The sequence below is a fragment of the Xenopus laevis genome, chromosome 9_10L (genome assembly GCF_017654675.1).
Source record: "Xenopus laevis strain J_2021 chromosome 9_10L, Xenopus_laevis_v10.1, whole genome shotgun sequence".
Taxonomy (NCBI): Eukaryota; Metazoa; Chordata; class Amphibia; order Anura; family Pipidae; genus Xenopus; species Xenopus laevis.
In genome coordinates this window covers 33730622-33756984 of record NC_054387.1, presented here as the reverse complement: position 1 = coordinate 33756984, position 26363 = coordinate 33730622, and the positions used below count along the sequence as shown (strand labels likewise).

The 26363-nt window shown below is 39.3% G+C and overlaps 1 protein-coding gene across 1 annotated transcript in view; it reads right to left on the bottom strand.

The window, feature by feature from the left end:
* Positions 1–26363, bottom strand: part of LOC108701018 (RNA binding protein fox-1 homolog 3) — an 81746-nt gene that overhangs the window by 17361 nt on the left and 38022 nt on the right. The window contains exons 2-3 of the mRNA XM_041577348.1: positions 10024–10275; positions 2312–2455 (exon numbers count right to left, since the gene is read on the bottom strand). Of these exons, the coding sequence (XP_041433282.1) occupies positions 2312–2455; positions 10024–10275 (396 nt within the window). The remainder of the gene's footprint in view (positions 1–2311; positions 2456–10023; positions 10276–26363) is intronic.

The following is a 26363-nucleotide window of genomic DNA, read 5'->3' as shown; positions in this document are numbered from 1 at the left end:
CCGTCACTGGAGGGAATCTATATATATATATATATATATATAAGGTTAACCAAAAAAAACTCCACTTTCCGTGTTAATGCAATAAAAACCTTTATAGCAACTGGTACACCCCGGGCAAGTCTAGCTTAATTGGCTGCTGCTTAGCTTCAATCCAAAGAAAACAACAATAGGAAGCTCTGGAGATGATGAAGACCACCCAGGGTAGGTTTGTTGGGAAAATGTGGATGAAAAATACATTCAAAAGTATGGGAAGCTCGGCACAGTGGACTAAATGTGTAGACTTACCGCTATAGTAAGTAAGTAAATCACTGGAAACTATGAACAACAGGCAGGCACTAATCCAGAACACCTAAAGAATCCAGGAGCCCATATGATGCCTATAATTGTCATTTGGTGACACGAAACCCGTCTGGCTTTTGTTTTTAAACATAATGTCAAATAAAAAATGTTTGTACTATTTAAACTACAGGCTCCTGGATTCTACTTTTGGTGTTCCAGATTGGTGCCTGCCTCTCGTTCATCGTTTCCACTAAATGTGGGTAATGGTCTAACTCTAAAGAAAATAAATCAAGGATGTACATGCAGGAAAAAAAAAGAGAAGGATGGCTTCTATATTTGTAAGGGAGGGGAAAGGAATTGCCACAAACATTAAATGCAGGAAGATTAAGCTGGAAGAGCAAGGAGAAGCACAAGGGAAGGTGCATTCAGAAAGATGTAGTATTCTTTCTCAAACAATGTAATGTACAAGGAAAAACTTGATTAACTAAGGTTACTTAGTAACTTAGAGGAGATTTCACCAACACGCCGAGAATAAAAATCCTAATGTCCAAAGAACTTCACTTAAGAAATTGAAGTTTCAAAATCACCATGGGCAGTGCTTCTTTACTGCCAGAAAGGAATATTTTTCAACTTAGTGAGGCTGAATTGCCTGGATGGTTTCTTGGGATAGGTATCAAATGATGAGACTATGCAATGGGTTGGTGTCTTTTTCCAATATAATTTACTATTTTGAAAGAAATTGCACAGTAGTAGAAGTTAACACAAGATTAAAGTATGGGCACAAGATTAAAGTATGTAGTGTCATACAATAACTGTTTCACAATAGTGAATATGATCCCATGCTAACTTCATTAAGATACTACGAGTATAGCAGCATAGATATACCTCTGTTACATCTGGAGAACAAATGATTAAATACTGGGTCTAATCAAAACAACATTTGCTAACTCGCAATAAGGAGCTATGTAACTACAGTTTGTTGTGTTGAGAGGAAAGACGGGTTCCAGCAAGTTAACACCTCTCAGTTTTCTGCAGGTGCTACATGGGTGCTGCTGTATACCAGGGAATACATAAAGCCATAAAAAGAAAAGACTTAATTTATAATTAAACCCTCTTACACTGGTTGCAGGCCTGGGATGCACCTTAGAGCATAGACCCACTTTCCCTACTATCTTCCTTCTTTCCTCACCTAATTTCTTTATTCGCTTACCCCCTTATATAATATAAAGCAAAGAGTTTGCCCAGGAGCAGTAACCAGTATCAACCAATAAGATATTTGCTTTTAAACAGGTGACCAGTATATGCTATTTGCTGATTGGTTGCTATAGGTTCCAGCTCCTGGGCAAACTTAGCGCATTTTATTACATAACCCCATTAGTCTCTTTTATATACATACTATAATCTATTTTTCCATCTATTTCACAATGCAGGAATAGGGAATGACCATGATATAGGCCAAATGGCTAGAAGCAGGAAATGCTACTGACTGGGCCCTCTGGGAGTTCTGCTGGTATGTTGGTGTTGCAGTCCAACACTAAACTGGTATTTAGTTTTATTTTGGGACTTGGTCCTTAACTGTAACCTTTTTAACGTTGGCAGATACAATACCCATACATGAATAGAGCTTTACAGCTAACATCCCTAAGCAGGAACAGAATAAACAAAGAAGAAAAAAAGCAAGAAGAGGGAAACCTGGGGAAAGCAAAGGATGGGGGGGGGGTGGAGATGCATCACACAGAAGATTATTAGCGCTGTAAATCTTAACAGCTCCTTAGAGAATAAACAGAAGCAGTTCACTGATCAGTCTCTGCGGACAGCGATTCATAATTACAATAAACTTCCCATTTGATTGAAGCTAAACAATTAATTTTTCTTTGGCTCTGCAGGTGGGGGTTTGATGAGAAGATATGGATGAATTCCTCTTATAAGGGAAGAAGCTTCCATGGCTGGAAAGGGAAGAGTATAGCAGCAGCAGAAGCCTACATGCTCAGGCTGCAAAGCCAGGTACGAGTTCTATGAGAAAGGTACTTACTCCAAACATCTGCCGGAGGTCAGGATCTCGAAAGCGGAAAGGGATATTAGACACATGTAATCTCTTGGGTTGTTGCTTGTCTGTGCTCTCTGGACACTGTAGCTGCTGACTGCTGTCTGTCTGTGATACTTCATCTGTCTGTGATGCAAAGAGCAAAAATAAAGTGTATGAGCACCAGGCAACATTTGAATACGAGTCCCTAGAAAATGCCCCATATCTCCAGGGTCATCGGCCAAGCGCTAGGAGAAGTTCACACTGAGTCCTTTGTAGACAAGAGGGTGTTTATGATATTTACATTTTAATAAAATTGCATTGAAACAACACGGTTTTTATGTTTGTTTCTGGTGAACTATAGGCAGCTAGCCCTGCTATTGCCCGGGGGACATTGTGTGCAGAACATTGCTATACATACATTATATTACCTTGTGAGTTATTACACTGCCCTGCATGTTATTAAGGCTACATTTGCTAATACAATACCCTGACTCTTGGGCCAGCTCTATCTTAATACATACGTACAGGTGTAATTACAATAATAGATGTCCTTATTTACTTCTAAGTCAGAATATTATTTACAAGGCATTGAATTTACCGACTCACAAAGAATTTGCTCGGCTATGACAAATGTGTTTTCTTTTAAATAGCTAATAGGGAGGGAAAAAAACCCTAAGGGGCCAATTTACCAACGTTGGGCAATTTTTACTAAGTGTAATGATGGTATTACCACTGCAAAATCCAATGTTTTGCTTTTGTCTGACTCCTTAATCCTCACTTGTAATTTGCATTAAAGATTTAAAGATGTTTGGCTGCATCACATCTCAGCATCCACACAATATGTTTTCCGTGGTTTGTAAAGCCTCAGATAGCATTTGACACTGGCATAGGGTGGACTTGCTTTGGGTGGAGAATCTGGTTGATGCAACTGAGAAAAGTAGGGAGGAGGGGTTGTTCCCCTTTTAATAGGGCATTATGGGAAATGGCATTGCAGTATTTTAGATCTTTCTGGATATAACTCTGGATACATTTTTCTGGATAATACCAGATAATAATTACATAAACATCATAGGGGGGTATAATTTTGAGTGCCATAATATTGCCATATTTTCCCACAATGCAGCATTTTCCCTAGAATACCAGCTGCAGTCATCATGGTTCCACTGTGGGAACCCTGGAGCTATTCCCTGGTTTGGAGGTGGTGGTAACGCCATTGTTAGATTGTGTTACAAGGCACAACTATGATCAATTCAGAACAGGAGGGGGAAGGACCAATCAGTGCTGATCGCAGAGATATATATATATATATATATATATATATATATATATATATATATATATATATATATATATATATATATAAATATCCTTGAAAAAGGTCCAAATGTGGACCGAAACGTTGGGTATTTGATACTATGCTACAATAAAATTACCAAGTTTTTTAAAGGGAATGCTGGTCTGAAGATAATTGATACATACACAATTATCGTGCACCCCGCCATTAACAGCAGCTTTGGAGTGCGGATACTCATTGGAAAAAAAAATATATATATATATATATATATATATATATATATATATATATATATAGTCAAATACATATATATATATATATATAATGGCTCAAAAGGAATTAAGGAGAAAAAGGTTTTTATTTTAACAGAAAAAACAGTTTTTTTCTGTTAAAATAAAAACCTTTTTTTCTCCATAAGTCCTGTGTGTGCTACCTTCTTTTGAGCCATTGTAAATACTAATACATAGCTCTGCACCTAGGCACCTTATACCAGTATACCTGTTGTGCCGGCATTTCTAATTATATATATATATTGCCTTTGTGCAACCTCAACTTTATTAGAGGCCCATGCTTTACCTCCGTTTGTTAGCAGCCACTGCAAGATTCCGAATAATTCACAGCCAGCCTCGTGCTTGCCGTATGGAGAGTCATACATAATTTATTTGTGCCAGTATCAGAAAAAAAAAGATTTAAAAAGGAGGCTAGGCAAAGAACGCTGTAAAGGCTCATACAGAAGGGGTCCCTGGCATATGATGGAATGCACACTATTGGCAACCATTGTGACTAATTGTAAGGCCTGTTCATCTCTGTGCAATAGATATTTTCTGAACGCTGTGAGTTTAAATTAAGTGGGGGCCGCAAGCTACAAATATCCTCCCACACAAATTTCATACTGTCCTGGTGTCATTTATCACAAAGTACCACATATGTTCTTTCACAGTTCTTCAAAGTATTTCTAAACAAGGGAAAGCGGGTAAAGTAGATGAGAATTGGGGTCATTTATCAGCTTAAAGATACAATAAATCGTGTCCATTTATCAAACAAATCAGCTGCTATCCTTTTACTGCCAGAAATACCAATCGCCAGCCTCCATGGTTTCTGAAGAACTGATTTTATCTCAGTTATTAAACTCCTTTGCCCATAGGTTCGCCTCTGTACACAGGATTGCAGTATATTAGCCCAATTAAATTAGCCTCCTGCAGCTGATGTTCTGCCCTCTGGTCTCTCTAACATAGAACCACCTATCTGGCCATCCCTGCCTGGTCAGCAATCCTTTGTATTTGCACAGTGGCACCCATAGTGAACAAATGACTAATAGGTCACCAGAATTGGGCACTACCATACAAGATCTTGACTAGAAGGAAAGGGTGAGGGTGGAAACAGGCTTAATGGTCATTTCTGTTTAAAACTTTGGATGCACTTTATGCAAAGAATGTTGCATGTATGGGTGGGAGGCATTTGACAGCCAGCTGGTTTGGTAGTCCAAGCCTGCAGATACATCCCATGCAAATGATGGGAGGTGTAGACCAACTAGGATTTGACAGGGACCCATCCTACCAATTACCCACGAGAGCCATGCAATTTGGACATCCATGTGTTACCACAGAGCACAGTGAATGACTGTTTGGCTTGTGGGCCATCCGATTTGATAACCTAAAAAGAGATCAATGATAACTGTCTCAGAAAGATCAATGTTTCATTTTACGGCAAGCCTCTAAAATGTCTTAGAGATTGATTTTTCTCCTACCACCTCTTCTACTAATAAACCAATCCAGACATCAAGTATCCACTATCAATCCTGTAGAATTAGCAACTTTGCTTAATGTTGTTACATTATACAAGTGCTGCAGCAATAGATAACCTATCCAATTACACCAGGAGGCCTTTTGCTATCATTTACTCATATAAAGCCTCAGTGGAGATTTACAGACAGTGTGTGAGATTATGCTGAGTTGAAATATGCTTCTTGGACAATTTCACGAGTGCACAAGGGTTAGCCAGTAGCCATAACCCCATCATAGCATATGGCTCAATTTGTTATAATACGAAAGTGGAAAAGGGAGAAATGATTTGCTCCTTTCCTTCTATTTATTTCATGTAATAGCTAGATCGAACTGTAAACATAAGACAGGCTGCCTAATAAGAGAGTGGTATGTCCAGGAGATCTCTAGGAGAAGTTTCTGATAGGACAGACCAAATGAGATGTACAACTTCTGTCATTGAGGCTCCGTTAAGAGGTACAGCTGTGCCTCCGATAGAGAAGGCACGTCCCCGAAAGGTTGTGAGTGTGTATGGAGGGCACAGCAGTGTTGCTAAGTTGTTTTAAATAGAAAAGGAACAATCACTAGTGAGGGAAAGAAAACATTGGCAGAGGTCACCAGGTGCAGAACTCCTTCACAGCTAAAAGACAACAAGCTCAGCTGTCAGCCTGAAGGGTACTTGTCTATAGGAAGGGCTAATTCTCCCATTTAAGAGGAGAACCTAAGTGATTCCATTGGAGTGCTCCAAAACAGAGTTAACTTCTTACATGCCAGAACATAGCTGATCCATGGACTGCTGAAGTAAGAAGAAATGCCTATCATACAAGATATGATTTAAGGGTTCTTGGAATCCCCATTCTCTACATTGAATGATAAAATATCTGTCACTTGTATTAATAAAGAGAGCCATTTTCTCCAATTGAGTGTTTGAATGTCCCTCATAAGGAGCCTGGGTCCTGAGGATCCCTGCAACAGACACATGCTTTAAGCTTTCAAGTACAAGGAGCTCAGTGAGATTTGTAGCATAGTAGTAAATCATATAGAAAAAACCCATTTGCATTGCTACAGATCCAGGGTTCTAAAAACTTTATTTCCAAGGGTATAGGATTAAGACATTAGGAAAGGAATGTATGTGTGTTGGAATGTAGCTCATATTGCCCTTGAATGGGATAAAATATATTGTAAAAAGGAAAGCATGCATTAACTCCTTATTCAGCAGGATTGGGTCATGAATTAGCAGGAAACCTGGAAATGTATAATTTATGGGGCTGGTATTTTAGTGTCAAGCTGTAGATTCAGTTATCTCAGGCAAATAAAAAAGTTAAATAGATGATCATTATAAACACCCCTTTGTCAGTAGAAATGATGTTAGGGAGAGATGATTATGTACCTTTATGAGGGAGAATATTTGATCTCTGGTTGATCACTTATGTTAATTACTAAGTGCAAGTCTATGCCTACCAAAACAAAACGTTCTTGAGTCTAGGTATGGACTCAGATTCTCAAAAACTCTGCCAAGACACAATATATCCCAACGGTGAGGAACAAGACGGGTGTGATGTATAAATCCCATCTGTTTGGTTAATCTGCATGTTTATTTGTATAGGAAAACAGCACAGAGTAAATGGACCAATCAATACAGCTGGTTGGGTTTTGCATTAAGGTAACGTCTACATTATAGAGTGAGGTGCCAATTTATAATCAACCGATCTGTTGGTGCAACAGAGAATGATTTAGCGGTTAGCAATCCTCTGCGTTAGTTGTTTATCTGGTGCTGTTTGTAGTTGGGGGGTGATCACCCCCTCATTTAACTGCGAGAAGTCAAATGTAAGTGGCAATGTGAGAAAGTAAGGCTGGCACAGAGCTCCGGCTTTGTTACTGTGCAATGACTATGCAGTGCTGGGCTCAGCACTTTTCCCCTCTGAGCTGCAGTACATACACATAATTGAAGCTATCTGTTTGGAGAGCGGCCAAGCAGGTCGATTACAAGCGATTAGAACAGATAGGCTTGCCTGCAACCGGAGACAGATAAGGAAACCTCCATGCACATAGCTCCCGTGAGCTTCTCCTGCCCGCAGAGAAAAAGTGCTGCTAATAGGGTACCTCCTGCCTGAGGATGCCATGGTTTTACATCACTCTTGCAAATAAGTTCATTCCATTGTTGGAAATGCATCTGCAATGCAATGTTTTCTTGGTATCTCCACCAAATAAAAGGAGATGTGAGGTTAGCTTGTTTTCACAGAACTGATAAATTAATGTTATACATTAACTTCTGATTATGGCTATGAAGACTTTAACAGTGAATATCTATGTCTCTGAAGAGTAGCTCCACATCTTTTTGGCTGCCGATTGACTGCACATGATCTGCATTGCTGCAGTCACTTACCTGAGCTTAGCAACCGACTCAATGTATTTAGTATGAGAATACACATATACACACATACATAATCTAGCTTCTCACTCCAGAGCACTATGAGTATGTGCAGTGCCACTGACACCCACAAAGATGGCCGGACAAGATCTGGAACTGCTGTGGACAACTGGATCATTACATGATATAAACTGTTGGCATGTTATAGAATGTCCTACTCTTGGCAATTTTTCCATAGGTCTTTATGTTGTATTGTTTTCTAAATTATACCCTTGCAAATAAGGGGGTCACTGACCCCCACCTGCCAAAAAGCTACTACCCAGTGAGGCTACAATTGTATTGTTGCTGTTAATTTTATATACTTATCTTTCTATTCAAGGGCTCTGCTATTCATATTCCAGTCTCTCATTCTAACCACTACCTGTTTGCTAGGATACACTGAACCCTAACCATCATATAGCTGCTGGAATTCCAAAATGGACTGCTGCTGAACAAAAGACTAAATGATTAAAAAAAAAAAGAACACAAAAAAGAAAAAACAATTACCAAATGTCTCAGAATATCACTGTCTACATATACTAAAATCTCAAGTTAACCACCCTTCTTTAATTTGCGTTTGATTCTGCCCAGTATTTTATCCACCAACTCTCATGCTGGGCTAAAGGCTTCTTGATCTGGAAACCATAATGGGCCTATGGCTCTAACTTTTTTTTTTTTTAATATTTAAGAAATTTTACCCCCAACAGATTCAACACGAGTCCTTGTTGAGAGAAGAAACATCATTATCATATAAAGTCATTTATGAAACTGTCTCTGAGTTAATCACAGTTATTAAAGAAATTTGGACAAAGCTTGTAGTCACTTTAAAGGGATACTGTCATTGGACAGTATCAGTTAATAGTGCTGCTCCAGCAGAATTCTGCACTGAAATCCATTTCTCAAAAGAGCAAACAGATTTTTTTATATTCAATTTTGAATTCTGACATGGGGCTAGACATATTGTCAATTTCCCAGCTGCCCCAAGTCATGTGACTTGTGCTCTGATAAACTTCAATCACTCTTTACTGCTGTACTGCAAGTTGGAGTGATATCACCCCCTCCCTTTTCCCCCCCCAGCAGCCAAACAAAAGAACAATGGGAAGGTAACCAGATAACAGATCCCTACTCAATAGTAAAAACCCATGTCTCACTGAGACAAATTCAGTTACATTGAGAAGGAAAAACAGCAGCCTGCCAGAAAGCATTTCTCTCCTAAAGTGCAGGCACAAGTCACATGACCAGGGGCAGCTGGGAAATTGTCAAAATGTCTAGCCCCATGTCAGATTTCAAAATTGAATATAAAAAAAATCTGTTTGCTCTTTTGAGAAATGAATTTCTGCTGGAGTAGCACTATTAACGGATTCATTTTGAAAGAAATGTTTTTCCCCATGACAGTATCCCTTTAAAGAGAAAACTGACCCTAATAGGCTGTGATTTATACTGGAGAGGAATGAATTTCAGCAATACGCTCCCCGTCACTTGATCTTTTAGCTTTTGTCCGAATTCTGGAAGCCATATTTCTCTGAAAAGGTGTTAATGTTTCTCTGCCCCTCTTGCTCTCCATGGTTCATCTATTTCTCAGTCTCATTTGTGAACCACAGAATGAGTTGAGGAGCCAGATGCAGAAACATCTCACGTAGTGTTAAACACTCGGAACACAGTGCAGAGACGCCCTGTAACATATCATAAAAAACATGGCCTGTGGAATACCGCTATTGTAAAATACTTGTCTAACATCCTTAAACATCTGCAAAAGGAAATAAATGATACATTGGGAGACAGAACCCGCTTCCCGACTCCATTTGTAAAACTTGCTCGGAAAGATTAATCCTGCAGATACTCATCTGTATTAATTTATGAGGACATAGAAAAACATTTATAAACACATTCAGAGACGATTAGACAATCCGAGCAGCTGCTTGATGGTGTTATTTCCAAGCAGACTATAAGAAAAGACAGAGTGACAGTCACTGTCCATTCACGGAGTTAGCTGAAGGAATGGGAAGATGTCTCGGGCATTAAGTGGTTTGTGTATGGTGCAAAAGTTACAGATGGACAGCTGGCATCCATTGCTAAAACCAAAGTAGAGGAGAACGTGGGATTTTTTTTTTTTTTTTAGCTTTTTGGCTCCATTAGCTTTCGTCACCATTGCTTTGTTTTACCTGGAGCTGAACTACAAGCTGGCGTCGGTTAGTCACCATCACAGCTAAATTGGCGTTAATTACCATGTGGCCAAAGTCTTACCGGGTACATGGTGTTTGTGGTCCCTGCACAGACTGTGTGCTGACCATTCCATTCCTTGAGGTTTGTCTCCATGACTATGTCCTGCTGTATACAGGGTCAGTGCATGCTCCGATACTGTAGTCTGGCCGGAGTAATCCGGCGTGGGAAGAGGGTGCTGGGTGGCATACTCTGCTGGAAGCCCGTTCTGTGGGGGTTGTGGGTACTGTGTGGTAGAATATGGTTGTGCCATTGCTTCTGGAGGTGCGGAGGTGTCCTGGTTACCCTAGGTGAGAGAAGGCAGGTATTTCAAGGCACATGTTTTAAACATTTTGACATATATTTTTTAATACTTGGGGTTGGAAAATGACAGTAATGCATCAGTTTCAATTCCTCTATTTTCTTAGAACATCAAAGAGGAATGCAAAACATATATCTTCCACATTCTAAGCTGCAGTTCTTTCAAATGCACTTGGTTTCAAAACACTAAACAATCTTTGGAAGAAAAAAACAATGTTATAGAAGATGCAGTTTTTACTTTGTGCCAGGGAGGTGCAGTTGGTGACGGAACAGTTCTCTATGGGTAACATCTAACGAAACTGCTACGGAGGCAGGAACATTGTTGCATCTAACCTTTCCTATCCAGCCTACAATTCAGTATTTCAAAATACATAAAGCAGGGGTGTCCAAACTGCGGCCCGAGGGCCAAATGCGGCCCAGGATGCATATGAATGCGGCCCAGTTTGGTTCCCGAGGAAACGTCATGTCGCAAAGGATATAGGAGGAGGGGGGGGGGACTCTGCCCATTGTCCAGTTAGTAATAATAATAAGTCTATTTAATATCCAGGTGTCCCATATTACAGTATATAGCTCCATCTGGTTATCCAACTGGCATTGTATTTCTTTTCTGTGTATTTCCTTTACTTTTACAAATCAAACGTGTTTGTGTATATCATGTGTGGCCCCAGACAAATTTTTTCTTTTTCCAATGTGGCCCTGCGAGCCAAAAGTTTGGACACCCCTGACATAAAGGATAAATCTTTGCTACTTCCAGAATATAAGATACATAAGTTACTTTAAAGCCAGGACTATCTGGCATGAGATGATTTAATCAGGCTACTGATAGACTATATGGCACAGCCCATCCAGATTTCGAGCTAGGGAGTCAATTTGACTGTTTGCCATTGCGATGCATTTGTGAGCAGCAAAAGCCATTTTATTCTCATTTTAAAAATTGCAAACATTACTTATGACAGGCTTACACATCTCTTATGTCTACAACCTATTGATGTATATTTAATGTATGTGTTTGCTAGCGTGTAATAAACATGCATTAAAAGGAAAAAGAGGAAATTATTGATTCTTTGGGAAAAAAAAAGCTTACATTATGCATCAGCATTATGTTTTTATAAATACATGCTGCTCAGCCAGACATATACAGGTATGGCCTAGTGCAATGCTGTTCCGTTTTTTGTTTTTTATATGGGTTGATTTTTCCTTAAGCCGTATGCTTGATGACTGTATTATTAAAATGATGATGTATTAAAAAGTAGCCTACGGAACCCTTGAGGGTCATTATATTACCTTTGGAGGGTCATTATATTACCTTTGGAGGGCCACAAGCAACCTGTGAGCTTCCATTTGGCCTGCGGTCTAGTGACTATAATAAGTATTGCTTATTTGGCATAATTGCACGTATATTGTTCAGCCCATGAGTAGTGCATATGCAATGTAGAGGAGTGTATCCTAAGCATTGCTTGGCTATGAATGCTGGGAGATTTTGCCCACTGCAGAGGGACATGTCTGTAATAATAAGTACATATACAAATTCGCGCCTGTACTGAGTCACGTATTCTCATAGCTTTTAATTACAGTCATTTAAAATCACCCTTATTCACCTAAAAATCCTCGCTAATGCTTAAAAAGTCCAAGATTTGCCCAATTCAGAGCAGTTTTACAAGCCGTCTCTCTATTTCATCATCTACCAGCATTTGTATTGAACAAACCCTGCATGCACATCATCCATTATATAACTTGCCTATACGCTGGAAATTGAATTTACTAGAGACAAAAAAGATGCCAATTGAGTTTCTCATTTCTCCTTGGAATCCATTTTCTGCATTAAATGTATATTGTTAAGCACGTGCCTTTGGAATAAGGTGCTCGGAATACAAATTTCCCTGGAGATCGTCTACATTGGGACGCTGGTTCATGGAGTTATTTCTAGTTGTGTGCTGGTGGGATTCATCTATGTGCCAGAGAGGTAGGGGAGCTCAATATATATTGGGGGTCATTTAGATTGCTAGAGTGCTAAGGGGCACAACAGCTAAGGGGCACAACAGCCAAACCGTGCCACCATCTATCACTCCCTAATTTGGATGGGCGATGGGAGGGGGACAACTACATGTTCACCCTGGCCAATACAGCACTGGTTAACCAAGTCAGCTGCAGTGTGTAAAATATCACAACAAATGCCTGAATGTGTGCTTTTGTGCACTTCACACACTGCATTAAACTGTGCAAGTGACCCTTACTGTGTGCACCCTTTGAACAGCCTGAAGGCATGGGCACCACAGTGGGTAGCACTTCTGCGTTGGGTTCCTAAGTTTGATTCTGGCTTGGCCTCTACCTATAAGGAGTGATTTCTCTGTGTCTGCTTTGGTTTTCTCCCGGTACTTTAGATTGTTCCCACACGGAAAAAGCATAGAGTTCCTTGGCTTCTGATTAAAGGCAATGTGCTGCGGTTTAATACTAGTGTGAAATGTTATATTCTCATATTCCCAGGCTGCAATAAAACAAAATGATGCCACAACCTAATGAAAACCTTTATATCCAACAGTGACATTGGTAATTCAATAATGCAGAATCTCCTTTTCATGTTAGACCCCCTGTTGTAATCACCAAGGAGAACTGTCAAACGTATAAGTCGCATGGTTCCACTTGAAAGCACGTTAACAAAATCTCATGTTTTGCCTCCACTAACGTTAACTGCCATGAGTTTATGTGTCAAAAGCAACCGAAAAATTAACTTCTCCTATAGAACAGGGGCAACTTTGCCTCTCCATCCTAAGTGTTTCAGATACAAAAAAAAATAAATCTTTCTCCTCTCGCTGTTATGTTCTCCCAATGTGTAATCACCCTATTTCCCCTATATCAGTACAAACTGTATATGAAAGCAGCCCAAGCCATATAGTTTAGCAGTGCAGAGCTGCATTCAAGCGGTTGCACAATTTCTTTTTATCTCGGTGCACATTTGCTGGACAAACAGATGCAGCGAGGAGATCAGGTGATTTCAGATGCCGCTGGTCTCTTGGGAGAGTGATAAATTGCCCACATGAATCAAAGAGATACATTTAAGAGGTTTAATACAATTAGCCCTGAAGTAATGAAGCACTATACCTTTAATAAGCAGAGCTGGCAAGTCTCTAATGAATAGCTGCGCTTCTTCATTAGCATCAGAGTGATTTCAAGTAAATGGTTAATTAGGAATCTGCAAAAATGTTCTTTCCTTTTCTGCAATCAGGCCCAGGCCAGTAGCTTTACGACTTGGGTCAAATTAATCTGTTTGGTTCATATATCAGGACATCAGTAGCCCTGGAATGTTCAGTCTGTACAGTAAAACTAGAATCAAACCCCATATACCCATAGGCCAAACAGCTTTTAGGCACATCAGTGAGAAGATCTGCAGAGCCAACACCCACTTACTGTAGCACCCACGACACAGGGTGCTGCAGTACTATAACACATAATAAAATATATATATAAATATAAAGGATACAGTAAATTTGAGGTTTCTGTTCCCAGTAGGACCTTTCTAAAATAAACGACAAAGGGGATCAAAATGTTGCCGTGTAATGCCCCATATATATTTTATTATGCACATTACAAAGAGTGCGCTGGTTCTCATTTTATTTATATTTCAATTAAATCTTTAAGTAAATGACTGAATGTAGAACTGAGATATAAGGAGCTCTACTTACAATAACTGAGTCACCTTTTTCGGTAAGGGTACAATACGAATTTTGCATTGGTCTTATTTAAGGCTATACAGTAGAACCCCCATTTTACAGCCCCTGATTTTAAGTTTTCCCTCATTTTACATTGTTGTTTGGTGGTCATAGATTATGCATAATACCATTCCCTGATTTTACATTTTCCTGGATTTTACACCATTTTTTTCTGGTCCCCTGAAAAACGTAAAATGGGGTTCTACTGTATATCAGTCTGGTGCCACCATAGACACTGAACCTCAGCCACACCCCCATAAGTTTTATTGGCCCATGTGAAAGAGGAGCTAGTATACTGTGCATGCGCCAATCACTGAGTTCAAGTACCATCACCCCTACCCCTCCACTGAAGCATTTCTTTAATGCACATTTTTCATTTACCATATTGGCACTCAAGTGCACCCCCCCTAAAGCTGCCACCCTAGGTGTATTTGTATAGTAAATACACCCTGGTCCAATCACTATCAATCTCAGATTAGTAGGCTCCTATAACCTTAATAACAATTGTGGTTGTGAAAAAATGTATGCAGTTGCTGCACTTATTCACCCAAGTTATTAAAGGTACTTGTGCCTACGCATGCTCCCCACACTTGCACCAAGCATTGGTGCAGGGGGACCATAGAGCTACTGTCATGCCAAGGACTGGTTGGAACAATAATACCAGTTTCAGTTCTTCCTTGACACTGACACACTTAGGTTATCACTTTCCCTTTTAAAAAAACATATACATTAACGTAAAAATATTCATTCAGTACAAGGTTTGGGGCAGACTAATTATATCAAGCTACAGCCAGACCCTTTAAAGGGATACTGTCATGGGAAAAAAAAAATATTTTTTTCCAAAATGAATCAGTTAATAGTGCTGCTCCAGCAGAATTCTGCACTGAAATCCATTTCTCAAAAGAGCAAACAGAGTTTTTTATATTCAATTTTGAAATCTGACATGGGGCTAGACATATTGTCAATTTCCCAGCTGCCCCAAGTCATGTGACTTGTGCTCTGATAAACTTCAATCACTCTTTACTGCTGTACTGCAAGTTAGAGTGATATCACCCCCTCCCTCCCCCCCCCAGTAGCCAAACAAAAGAACAATGGGAAGGTAACCAGATAGCAGCTCCCTAACACAAGATAACAGCTGCCTGGTAGATCTAAGAACAACACTTAATAGTAAAAACCCATGTCCCACTGAGACACATTCAGTTACATTGAGAAGGAAAAATAGCAGCCTGCCAGAAAGCATTTCTCTCCTAAAGTGCAGGCACAAGTCACATGACCAGGGGCAGCTGGGAAATTGACAAAATGTCTAGCCCCATGTCAGATTTCAAAATTGAGTATAAAAAAACGTGTTTGCTCTTTTGAGAAATGGATTTCAGTGCAGAAGTCTGCTGGAGTAGCACTATTAACTGATGTGTTTTGAAAAAAAAACATGTTTTCTGATGACAGGATCCCTTTAAGTAATTAACAAAGCTTTCAGATAAGCAGAGCAAAGGAAGATCTAATGAATTACGAGTGAGATTCATCCATGGAAAAATACTTGTAAACTTTCTGTGACCTAACACTTCAGGTAATAAAAGTGGAACAATAATATTAATATACACAACATTTTCCTACTAGAGACCTTAAGTACTCATTATAAAGCAATTTTTAGGTGTACATTTAACAAATAACATCAGACCGTCCTGCTGAAAGACCTACAGAAGGTGGTAATAATATGTTATATTAGGTGGGACCAACCACGGAGCTTTGACTTTAACTGTTAAGGAACATTTTTCAGTTCTGGTACCAATAGTTCATTGGATATGCTCTTGTTTTTCTATGAGCCATGTAAGGGCCACTTAAATCACATAGGGTTATCTGGTTTACCTGCAAGACTGACTCTATAGGGACAGTGTTCCTAGAGAATTGTGACTGGCTTCAAAGCTGCACACTATATTCCCTTTACAGAACCAAGCACTCTTCATGAACCCACGTAACAAACAAGAGTACGAGAATAACTAGTAGAACCAAGTGCCCCACTACTAAGGCAGTGATCCTTGTTGCTCTCCGACCCCTTAATTTTGCTCCCAGTTGCATCAAAGCAGGTGTTTCTATTTGAATTCATGGCTTGAAGGCAAGTTTTAATTTCAAAAAAACCATGTGTACTTCCAAACAGAGCCTCCTGTAGGCTGCCAGTCCACACAGAGGCTACCAATAGTCAATCACAGCCCATATTTGGCACCCCAAAGAACTTTTTGCATTCTTGTGTTGATCCCCAATTCTTTTTTACATTTGAATGTGGCTCATGGGTAAAAAAGGTTGGGGACTCCCGGTCTAAGGGATAGAAGGATCCACCAAAGAAAATTAGGACTTAGAATTCATTTATCGATAAAACTATCCTAGGAAATATCCCAGTAAAAAAACTTTTATATGTTCTGTCGTGGCTCCACCAATTCTAGACATATTATGCTAAACGGCTGTCCAGCAGTTGAGAGGATCATAGGGAGACACAAGCTCTAAAGCTGTATCTAAGGAGCATTGTCTGACAACTCTTCCCTGGTAATTATACTTTCAACTACATCTTGAAGGAGGGCATCCATGGCCTGTAGTCGCTTTTGTAAGAGTCTGATTGTGTACCCTTTATCAGGATGACCAACAATGCCCATGAGACTATTTAATAATAAAAACATTACTTATATTTCCATGTTTCTTCAATAAAAGCATGAAGTGACAGTTAACAGTCAGCAGAATTACCACTAACCACAGGGGACCTGTCCACAGCACCAAGTTGTTTATCATCCTTGTTCACGGCCCTGACAATATCTGTGATGTATTGCTTGAGGTCAGAGTCAAAGAGTAGAACTTTACTGTAGCTCATCCATTAGTCTTACATTGTGAGGAGGAACAGAGGTGCAAGTCTCCCTAATTACCAAACCTAATTCCTAATTTCGGCTTGCAAGATATACTACAAGACTAAAAGGTATAATGTTCTATGACTACTGTAATGAGGCCACTATCCACATATTGAAAAAGACCGGAGTTTGTAATACACACTTATAGGAAATTTGAGCGTTCTTCTGCTGTGACCAACCACAGGAGACCAAACTCACTGTCGTTGTCCTTATAACTGTTGTCCACAGAGTGTTTATAAGGAAAAGGAGATGGCAACCACTATTTCAAACTCCACAGTTTTATACTCACACAATAATGCCAAATTATACACTTTTTGTGAGTAATGAAATCTTCTGGAATATGCCCCTTAATATCCAAAAATCATCCTTGAATGAATACTATTTTCACTAATTAATTTAAAGCCGAATAAGCCATACTGCATCTGGAGAGTCATATATTTGGCTGAAGTTTTGAAACACTATAATGATGCACTAGGGAATTTTTACACATAAATTAGTGTTTACAAGGCTTTCCAAAAGTTGCATTCCTTGCGTGCATCGGCTTTCAAATCAGTTTGTACTCTGTAGCTTTGATAACATCACAGTTCTCTTTATAGTTATAAAAAAATAAACTTTACTGGTTAACTAAAAGCACAGCTGGAAATGTGAACCAGTTGGCTATTGGAATCAAAGTCAGATTCTGACTCTTGGTTGGCTGGGCAATGAGAGACCTTCTTATTCTACCTGCAATGCAAACTTTAGTGTTTTCACATAAAATTAGATGTAGAATTAGAACCAACAAAAAACAAAATGGTGCAATAACAATAAACAGGGTTTAAACAAGGTGATGTAGTCTAGATGTCTGAGACTCATTACTGTGGTTAATTGAACATATAACCCAGACTGGATGAGTGTTTCCCTATAGCAGAAATAGTAGCGAAGGGGCACAAATTAGCCCTATTATTGTTGTGTATACTTTTGGGAAGGTCTGGTGTCCCATATCACCAGGACAGTGTTATCCATTACATAAAGAACGCTGGTTGTGTAGACTGTTCACTTGGTTGTTCAGTACTGAGATTCCAAAGGTAGACAAGCTCCAAAGCCAGCTTGGACACCAATAGAAAAAGGGTTAGCCTGAATAAGTTTACATATACATGCTGAAATGCTCTACACACATAAGATAGTTAAGAGTGAGCAACACAAGAAGCCTATATCCCACTCAGGATTTATAGTGCATTTAGTACCCCATAGGCAGGGCCACCATCACAGGAGCACCAAGTGTGTATGAAGAGCAGGGTGAGGTATATGGAGAAAAAAGTTACTCCATATATTTGTAAGTAATTATTGACTGCTCTGGTACTAATGGTGGATTGTTTTCTACTGATTAGTGATTCTCTTATAAATCTGTTACTATACCAGTATAGGATCCCATATCTAGACGTCTTAGAACTTGAGACTGATTGGTCCACATTTTAGAGAAAAAACTCCTGCCTCGTCTGTTTCTTCTCTTTATATAGATCTTGGTCAAAGGGAGGAGGAAGGGGTAAGAGGGTGCGCAACCCACTTCCAAAACTGGCCTCTGAAGTAGTGTTTCCCCGATTTGAGAGTGGGTTGTAGCCTCCTAAGAGTGCAGGTTTTTGAAGCCTGTTGGATACTTATACTATATCTACTGGTGCTCAATGTGTTCTACTATACAGCCAGGCCCTCTAAGTGTAAGGGGTTTATATGCAACCCACACCCTTCTGCCCCCTGTTGTTGATTAACATATTGCTAGCAGGGAACTCACCGTAATGGCAACGCCTGCAGGCCCAGCTTACATGAAAAAACAATTGCAAAAGTCAATTATATGGTCACAGTTATCCTAACTCCAAAAATAAATCATCTCTCTCAAAGTCCCTAACAGTTTACATTGTTATTCTACTTGGAATTTTTAAGCATGAGTAGCTCCAATTGTAGCCACTTATCACCTGTGTAAACAAAGCAACAGCCACAAATGGATTTCCTTAATTAAAATTACAGCTCAATGCACAAGTTAGCTATATTTACAGTATAGCTTGCAACTAGAGAGCAGATCACGTATCTTATGTGTGTGTGTGTATATGAATAAGGGAAAGATTGGTTCTCTTGTGTGACAACTATTTAGTTAGTTATTAGCTGATAGATAAGTGGAACTGAACTCAAGTTTCCCCTGAACTAGGCTCCATTTCTAAGCATTTTTGTAACAGGTATCTAAGCTTCCATAGTCCCGTGGGCAACATTCCAACCGGACCTAATCCCCATCTTAAAAGTCCACCCATCTGCACTGCATACTACACTGTGTTCCCAGCTTCTATGTGAACAGATGTTGTGCACAAGAAACTAATGTTTTGTAATGTATTTATTAATGACTCTGTGTATTTGCAGGCATCCTGTTTAGAGCATACGTAATGCATTATACGTTGCAGAGGGTTCTTGACACCTTTGGACCTTGAATGTCCAAGCGCTAGGTGAGATTCAATGAACAAGAGAAGCTTTGATGGAGAGGCATGTAAACATCAATACCTCGAAACTACTGTGCACTACTAAGTCATCGATTTTTAACCGTGCCCGATATCATTCCCTGCAATTCTGGGCAAAGGCTCAACGAGTAGGAAGTTACAGATTACGCAGACAGAAAACAAAATTCAAGTTCGGCACTCTCCGGGCATCAATATAAAGCAGAGCGCGCCGAGCTGCACAGCATCTAGAGATGACACAAGTTGCTTTTGGTCCACTGTCCAGAGGAGGGAAAATCAGCAGCACAAATAATGCACCCACCAACTATTTGGCTTGTTATTTTTTAACTCTAACCAGAGCTGCTTAAAGAGACACAGAGCTGAAACAGAGTGTTTGTGGAAAGAATATAAGCACATCTGCTGACTCACATGGGGCTGATTTACTAACAATGGCACTTGCCTTAGTGCATTAACCCATAGCAACCAATGAAATATTCTGTATATCTGCAGAACGATTAATCAAAGCTTATTGTTGATTGGAGGCTCGGGTTACTGTACTAAGGCAACTTTGCTCTGTGTTCACAAATGAGACTGTGTCCCTTGTATTAGTGGCAATGCGGCTGCACCACTGCAAATTAAGCCCCATTACATACAGTTTTTATGCATGGTGATCAAAACTCATGAATGCTATTACATGGAACATACATTGCTGGGGACAGTGTCATTCTATTGCTCCTATTATTCCTGGCACAACCATCACAAGGGAAGGAAATTAATTCATAATAATCAATGATTTAAAAAAAATGGTTTAAATCAAGGGCATAAGTAAACTGTCCATCTATGTTTGAAGGGGCTTAATTACTATTATTATATTACTCGGTTCATTCCAGCAATTTACGTCAAGAACATTTCACCTGGTCCTAATGTTATATCTCTATTTGGGATTCAGCTGAGTGATTTAAAAGCTGACCATATATATTTTTATTATATATATATTCCTCGTGTCTAAAATAACGAAGGCAGTATTAATTGCAAGGGAATGTTTTACACATTGAAAGAGCGCCAAGAAAAGAAAGGCAAGATCCATTCGGAGCACCATTGCTAGCTCCCAGCTTAGCTGTGTGCATCTGCAGTGCTCGGCAGGTAATCCATCAAAGCCAGTTGCATTCAGGAGTAACCAAATCCTCCTGTGCAGAGCAGCTGCAGATGATGACTAGCACACTTTCCCAACGCACAGACTGCAGATGATCTAGTAAGCTCAAATAAAGGGGAAACTGCCGGCTTCTGCAGCATGGTTTTCAACATACAACAAAAAATGTGTTTCCAAACACGGTGCTGGTGCTGCTAACCAAAAGGGATAAACTAACTTTTTTGCCCAGTTTAGCGGTTTTGCCCGGAAAAAAACCCAACCCTTATCTTCTATGTCAAAATGGCTTTAATTACACAGCTTTTTCTCTCTGGATGTTAAGTCCCCTTTAAGTTCATTTTCTTGTTGCATTTTATACAGCCCCTTACTCTACCTTAGAAATTCCTCCGAGCTTAAGCATCTGACTCTGGATTGATTGATCGATCGATCGTATCCCTATCACAGCAGAGGCTTGGAAGCGATCCAATATGAGAATTGCTTTGGACCAAGCTTCCTATTACCTTGATATCTTCCACGCAATTAATAATTTTTTGCATTGCACATATTCTTCTGTAACTGACTTTTATTACATCCCCCCCCTCCGTTACAAGTGCCGTGATGGGATATAGGGAAACCAAGAGCCAACAGTACAGCTTTAATTAATCTAGGCATGCATTTTGAGACTGTAAGATGCTATTTTAACCTACTCTCATAGAAACTTTCTTAAATAGTCAACTGAGTTGAGATCAGTTGACATGGACAGCTATACCATAAGGTTTACATAGTTTACTTTTGTTGATGGTGGTTAAAGCGCTGATATCCCTTGACTGGTCAGTTGACATGGACAGCTATACCATATGTTTTACAGAGTTTTCCTTCTCTAAGAATATGGTGACTACCAGTACTGCTGTATATGGACTAAGGTGATATGGGACTAATTCTGTATATATATTAATCTTTACTAAACTACGGCAAGAAAAGCCACAAAACAGAGTTGCCTGCTCCCTTCCCCATAGGCAACAAGAATTCAAGCCATGTGTATAGTTGTCTGCCTGATGGGTGTAGAATGACTCATCTAATCACATGATTTCTTTTTCTCTAATTTCTTATACTTTTTTTCTGTTGTGTAATGAGGGGTTATGCACCGAAATCACAGCATCCCTCTCTGTGGAATTCATAACAAATTGTCCTTTATGACGCAGAATGCTGAGGCCGTAGGTTTATACTTTCATCTTATTGATTCTGAATTTCTCATTTGTTATGTCTTGTGTGTTGAACCACTGCACAGTTGCTTATGTACTGTTCTCCCCCTATTTTTTTTTTTATCGGAAAATATGTCCTTATTCCCAGGGAAATATTAGCAGGCTGAGTCACTGTCACAGCTGTTAGCATGCAAAATAAACAAATCTACTGTATATAGAGACATTACTAAATATGCCCTTATGCCCTTTAGTGTCAGTGTTCCTGGTTGCTATAGTCATGATTGGGTACTTTGTCTGGCCAACAGTACATGATTACAAGCAGAACAGGATAATATTTAGGTATGGGATCTATCTGGAAACCCATTATACAGAAAGCTCTGAATTACAGAAAGGCCGTCTCCCATAGACTCAGTTTTATCTAAATAATTTAAACTTTTTAAAAATCTGTAGACTCCAATTTAGCCAAATAAGACATTTTTTTTTTAAGAATGATCTCCTTTTTCTCTGTAATAATAAAACAGTACATTGTACTTGATCCAAAAGATCAAAGATATGATCCAAAGATATAATTAATCCTTATTGGAAGCAAAACCAGCCTATTGGGGTTATTTCATGTTTACATAACTTATAGTAGAGTTACAGTATGAAGATCCAAATTAAAATCCGTTATCAGGCAAACCCCAGGTCCCGAGCATTCTGGATAACAGGTCCCATATCCCGTATCTGGATACTGGCTTGATCCCTTCAAACTTAAAATAAGGGATCTTAAACTATTACTGCAACTCATAAGTATTTTTCCTGTTCAATGGATCATAATGTGTGTGTATAGCAACATATGGTGAGAATTCACCTCCAGGCAGAGCAGCTGAGAAATGGTACTACTAGGAACAAAGCTGCCAATAATATATTGTGGTAGTACATAGCTATTATATGAAGCATCTTCTAGAGTTAACTGACAATCAGCTGAAAGAACTGCACAATTTAGTAGGTTCTAGAGAAAAAAAACTTCCTGTTTAATAAACACTAATAAAATGTTAATTTTGACCATTTGGAAGAAAAAGCAGATGATTTGGCGGCAGTGTTTTTCAATCTAAAGGCTTACTTGCCCTTTATTTTCACGCCCCATTTGGCTTGTCACTCAACGGAAAGCGCAAAAGCAACTTTGTAAACGTGATGTGAAATGGAAGATTATATTTAATCTTAAAACGTTCTACTATAGACGGCAGGGTTCAGTTAGGTATGACAAAACATTCAGCCAGTGCTTTTTGCGGTATCATACCAATCCATCCCCCTGCTATTTGTAATACGTGCCAGACGGATGTAGATCTACAAGTCTGGACTATTATTTACCAACAGTTGACAGTTCTTCAAGGTTCATCTTCTCTATTTTTTTCTTGTTTAATACAAAGCAGCCATTTCAGCGCTGGCCCCTGGCACCAAAGAACAAGCTGCTCTTTCCTTGGCCATGTTATTTTACCCAACCGCAGCGAGATTGATCAAGCTGCAATGTACAACATATCATTTATTCATACTATTACAAAGAAACTATTTGTATCTTGTTTGAAATTATGTCATAGGAGAGGGATCAATGATCTGAATTACAATGACTTAATAGAACATCAATGATGAATACTTGGAAGCAACCTCTGCTTGTATCCCGAAGAGAATCGCTACAGATTTTGTATAATAAGGACAATTTGTACACAACGGACTCCGTTTTACTTTTGGCTTCTTGTTTGTGTTTATTGTTTTCAACTCGATCTGTAAGGTTTGCGGTTTATTTTATTGAAAATAATGTTGAGCCGTTGGGTTATCCCCTGACTAGTGCTGTTACTGTGTCATCCACTTGTGGAAGGGATTACCTATGGCTCAAATTGGGTCCATTTGGTATGCCTAGCCCTATCCCTATCCCTTGGTTCTTGCTGTATATTTTAAACATACTGGACTACAAGTTCTAGAGTAATTACCCATCCATGGAGCATAGACAGGCATTACAGGGCCCTATTGTGACTTGCGCATGGACACTCCCTTGCTAGCATGTCTAAATGACTATGACCAAGGAAGCGTCAACGTACCATCCTATGCCTACCATTCCCGAATATTGCATTGAGGAACATGCTGGTTCGCACCCTTTCTGGCACATTGCACTGATTGCAAAAAGTTACAGGTATACATTTCCCACCAAAGTATCAAATATGAACAAAAGTTATTTCATACTTTCTTGTGTTGAAATGATTTCTGAGTTTAAAAGAGGTCCCTTGTACATGAAAGGGCAATCCATGCTGTGTTATGACCGCAGGCAGAACTGCTGGCTTCCCCATTGTGGCCCCTTCAACATTTCAACTGCACTTGCTCAATGGTCAGCTCTTCTAAAGCTCTGCTTCAAAGCCTACAGATTTCCAAATAATTCAGTGGGTTTGACTATCCAATAAAAAACATGGTTACACTGATAAGCAAACTCTACATGATAGATTAAAATCAAACTGGAAGAGAAATGCCTTTGGAAGTACAGACTAAGCAAGAGGCATTCATAAACCACTGAAACATTGCATAATATGCATCAATACATTTATCTTTCTATGGACACGAAGCTTAAATATTCATAAATATTGCACACTTATATACTCTATTTAGGGTTTGTCCACGGAGCATTTTGGCCTTTTGGCAATATGTTGATTTTTTTTTCTCTCTCCAAGCATTCACCTAACACATGTCAGATAGCAGGCCTTTTACTGGAAGCAGATGATAAATTGCAGGAAGGCAGAGTATTAATATAGCTATAGCTATGACAGATTAAAAAATGCTGCATGCACTACTCCTTTGTGTCTTTGTCCTCCAGCAATACATACCCAAGGATCACAATGTGAATCGGACATACGTAGGAAAAAAAACATCGAAACACAAGCAGACAGAAAGCACCTTGGCTTCTGATTTCCTAATCACATTCTGGATTTCCTGGGAAATATGCAAATGTAAGGTTTAACCTGGTTCCATTTTTACAGGGTCATATTGTAGAACCAAAACCCAAAGGTTTAACATGAGCTTCCCTTATAGGATGTATTTTATAGATACTGATTTGAGAAAATTGTTCTTGGTTATATGCCATATCACTCCTATAGTTTCATTTAAAATTTAACATGATAAATGATGTTTGCTCAGAGAAGTCACTGCATACATCTACCCTATAATACAGATATAAGCCGTTTTAATTGGTCTTGTGAAGAGGATAACTAATGCTCTATATCTTTTGCAGAATTGCACAACAACCCAGCACTGCAAGATGTCCATCACACGTCTCAGCTCATTTCAATCAGCGTCGGACTGGCCCACTAGGACACCTGGAAAAATACTAGGTCCATGTAGCAGGTATATGTATGGGGGAGGGTGGATGTGGTCAGGGGCCCTGGAGGTCAGGTCAACACATGGACCCTTGGGTCTCAGGTCCAACACTGCTTCCACTTCCTTTGCCATTGCTTATCCATACTCACTCGCAGTTGCACATATCATAACGCATTATGCACCTTAGCTGCCCAGTGCCCATCTAGTTGTGTCAGCACGGCATACACTTGTAAGGGAGGCTGCAAACTAACAATGTCATTTTATTTGGGCTTCTGCAGGAAGCAGGGAAATGTTGGAGAACAGGGTGGTAAAGCAGTAAAGTGGAGAGTAGAGGTGGGAGGGAAGTGGAGAAAATACAGGGGGACTTGAGGGGACATTTTGAAAGCTGTCTGTGGGTATTCATACAGCAGCTTTCTGTATTATAATACACCAATACAAGTATGGAATCTGTAATTCAGAAACCCATTATCCAGTCCGACTTAAGCAGATTTCGTCTTATTTTTTTCCCTTTTCTCTATAATAATAAAGTAGCAGTTTTTACTTGATAGTAACTAAGCTATCTTAGATTTATGCTGGTGGCATGGATTTTTTTTTCAGTAGACTTAAAAGCATGGTAACCCATTATTTGGAAAACCCCATGCTCCAAGCCTGGCACGTAATAGAGCCCATACCTGTAGCTAAGATTGTCTTCATTTAATTCTGTGCCCCCTAGAGTTGATAACCTAACCTTTCCTGCGTGAAGCACTGGCAGATTAAATGACTCGGCCAAGATCACAAGGAGCAGAATACAAGCAATGAACCCAGACTTACTTGTGTAAATAGATAGCGGAATGAGCATACGTGGATCAATAAACAGATGATTAATTCTGACAGATCTAACTTTGGTCCTCTGGGAATACCCAGCAAACATGCTCTCTTGGGGGCCGAAGGTTACTGAGGAAATGTTTGGAAATAACTGGCATAAACCAATGTCATTGTTTCAGCGAACAACTTCTTTCCACCATGGCCGCCAATTGGGTACATACACAGAGGACTGTAACTAAACCAGCTAAATATTTGACTTTTTTTGTAATTAAACAAATAAATGGTAATTAAAGATGCTCTCTCTCCATAATATATATACAATAACGTAATTTTCTGGACTGGAGTCATTTTCTCCTGCAGAATATGTTGAAAAAGACAATTCTCCCCTAATTAAATATACCTGTACACTATTCCCATTTTCAATAGGTTTGTAAGTATTTTTTATGGTGAATGATATCAAACTTTAATTTGAGATAAAAAAAAAAACACCCAGTTGCTTGCCGCAAAAAGCTATTATCCTGTGAACTCCCCTCTTCTTTATGTTGAGACTAATTC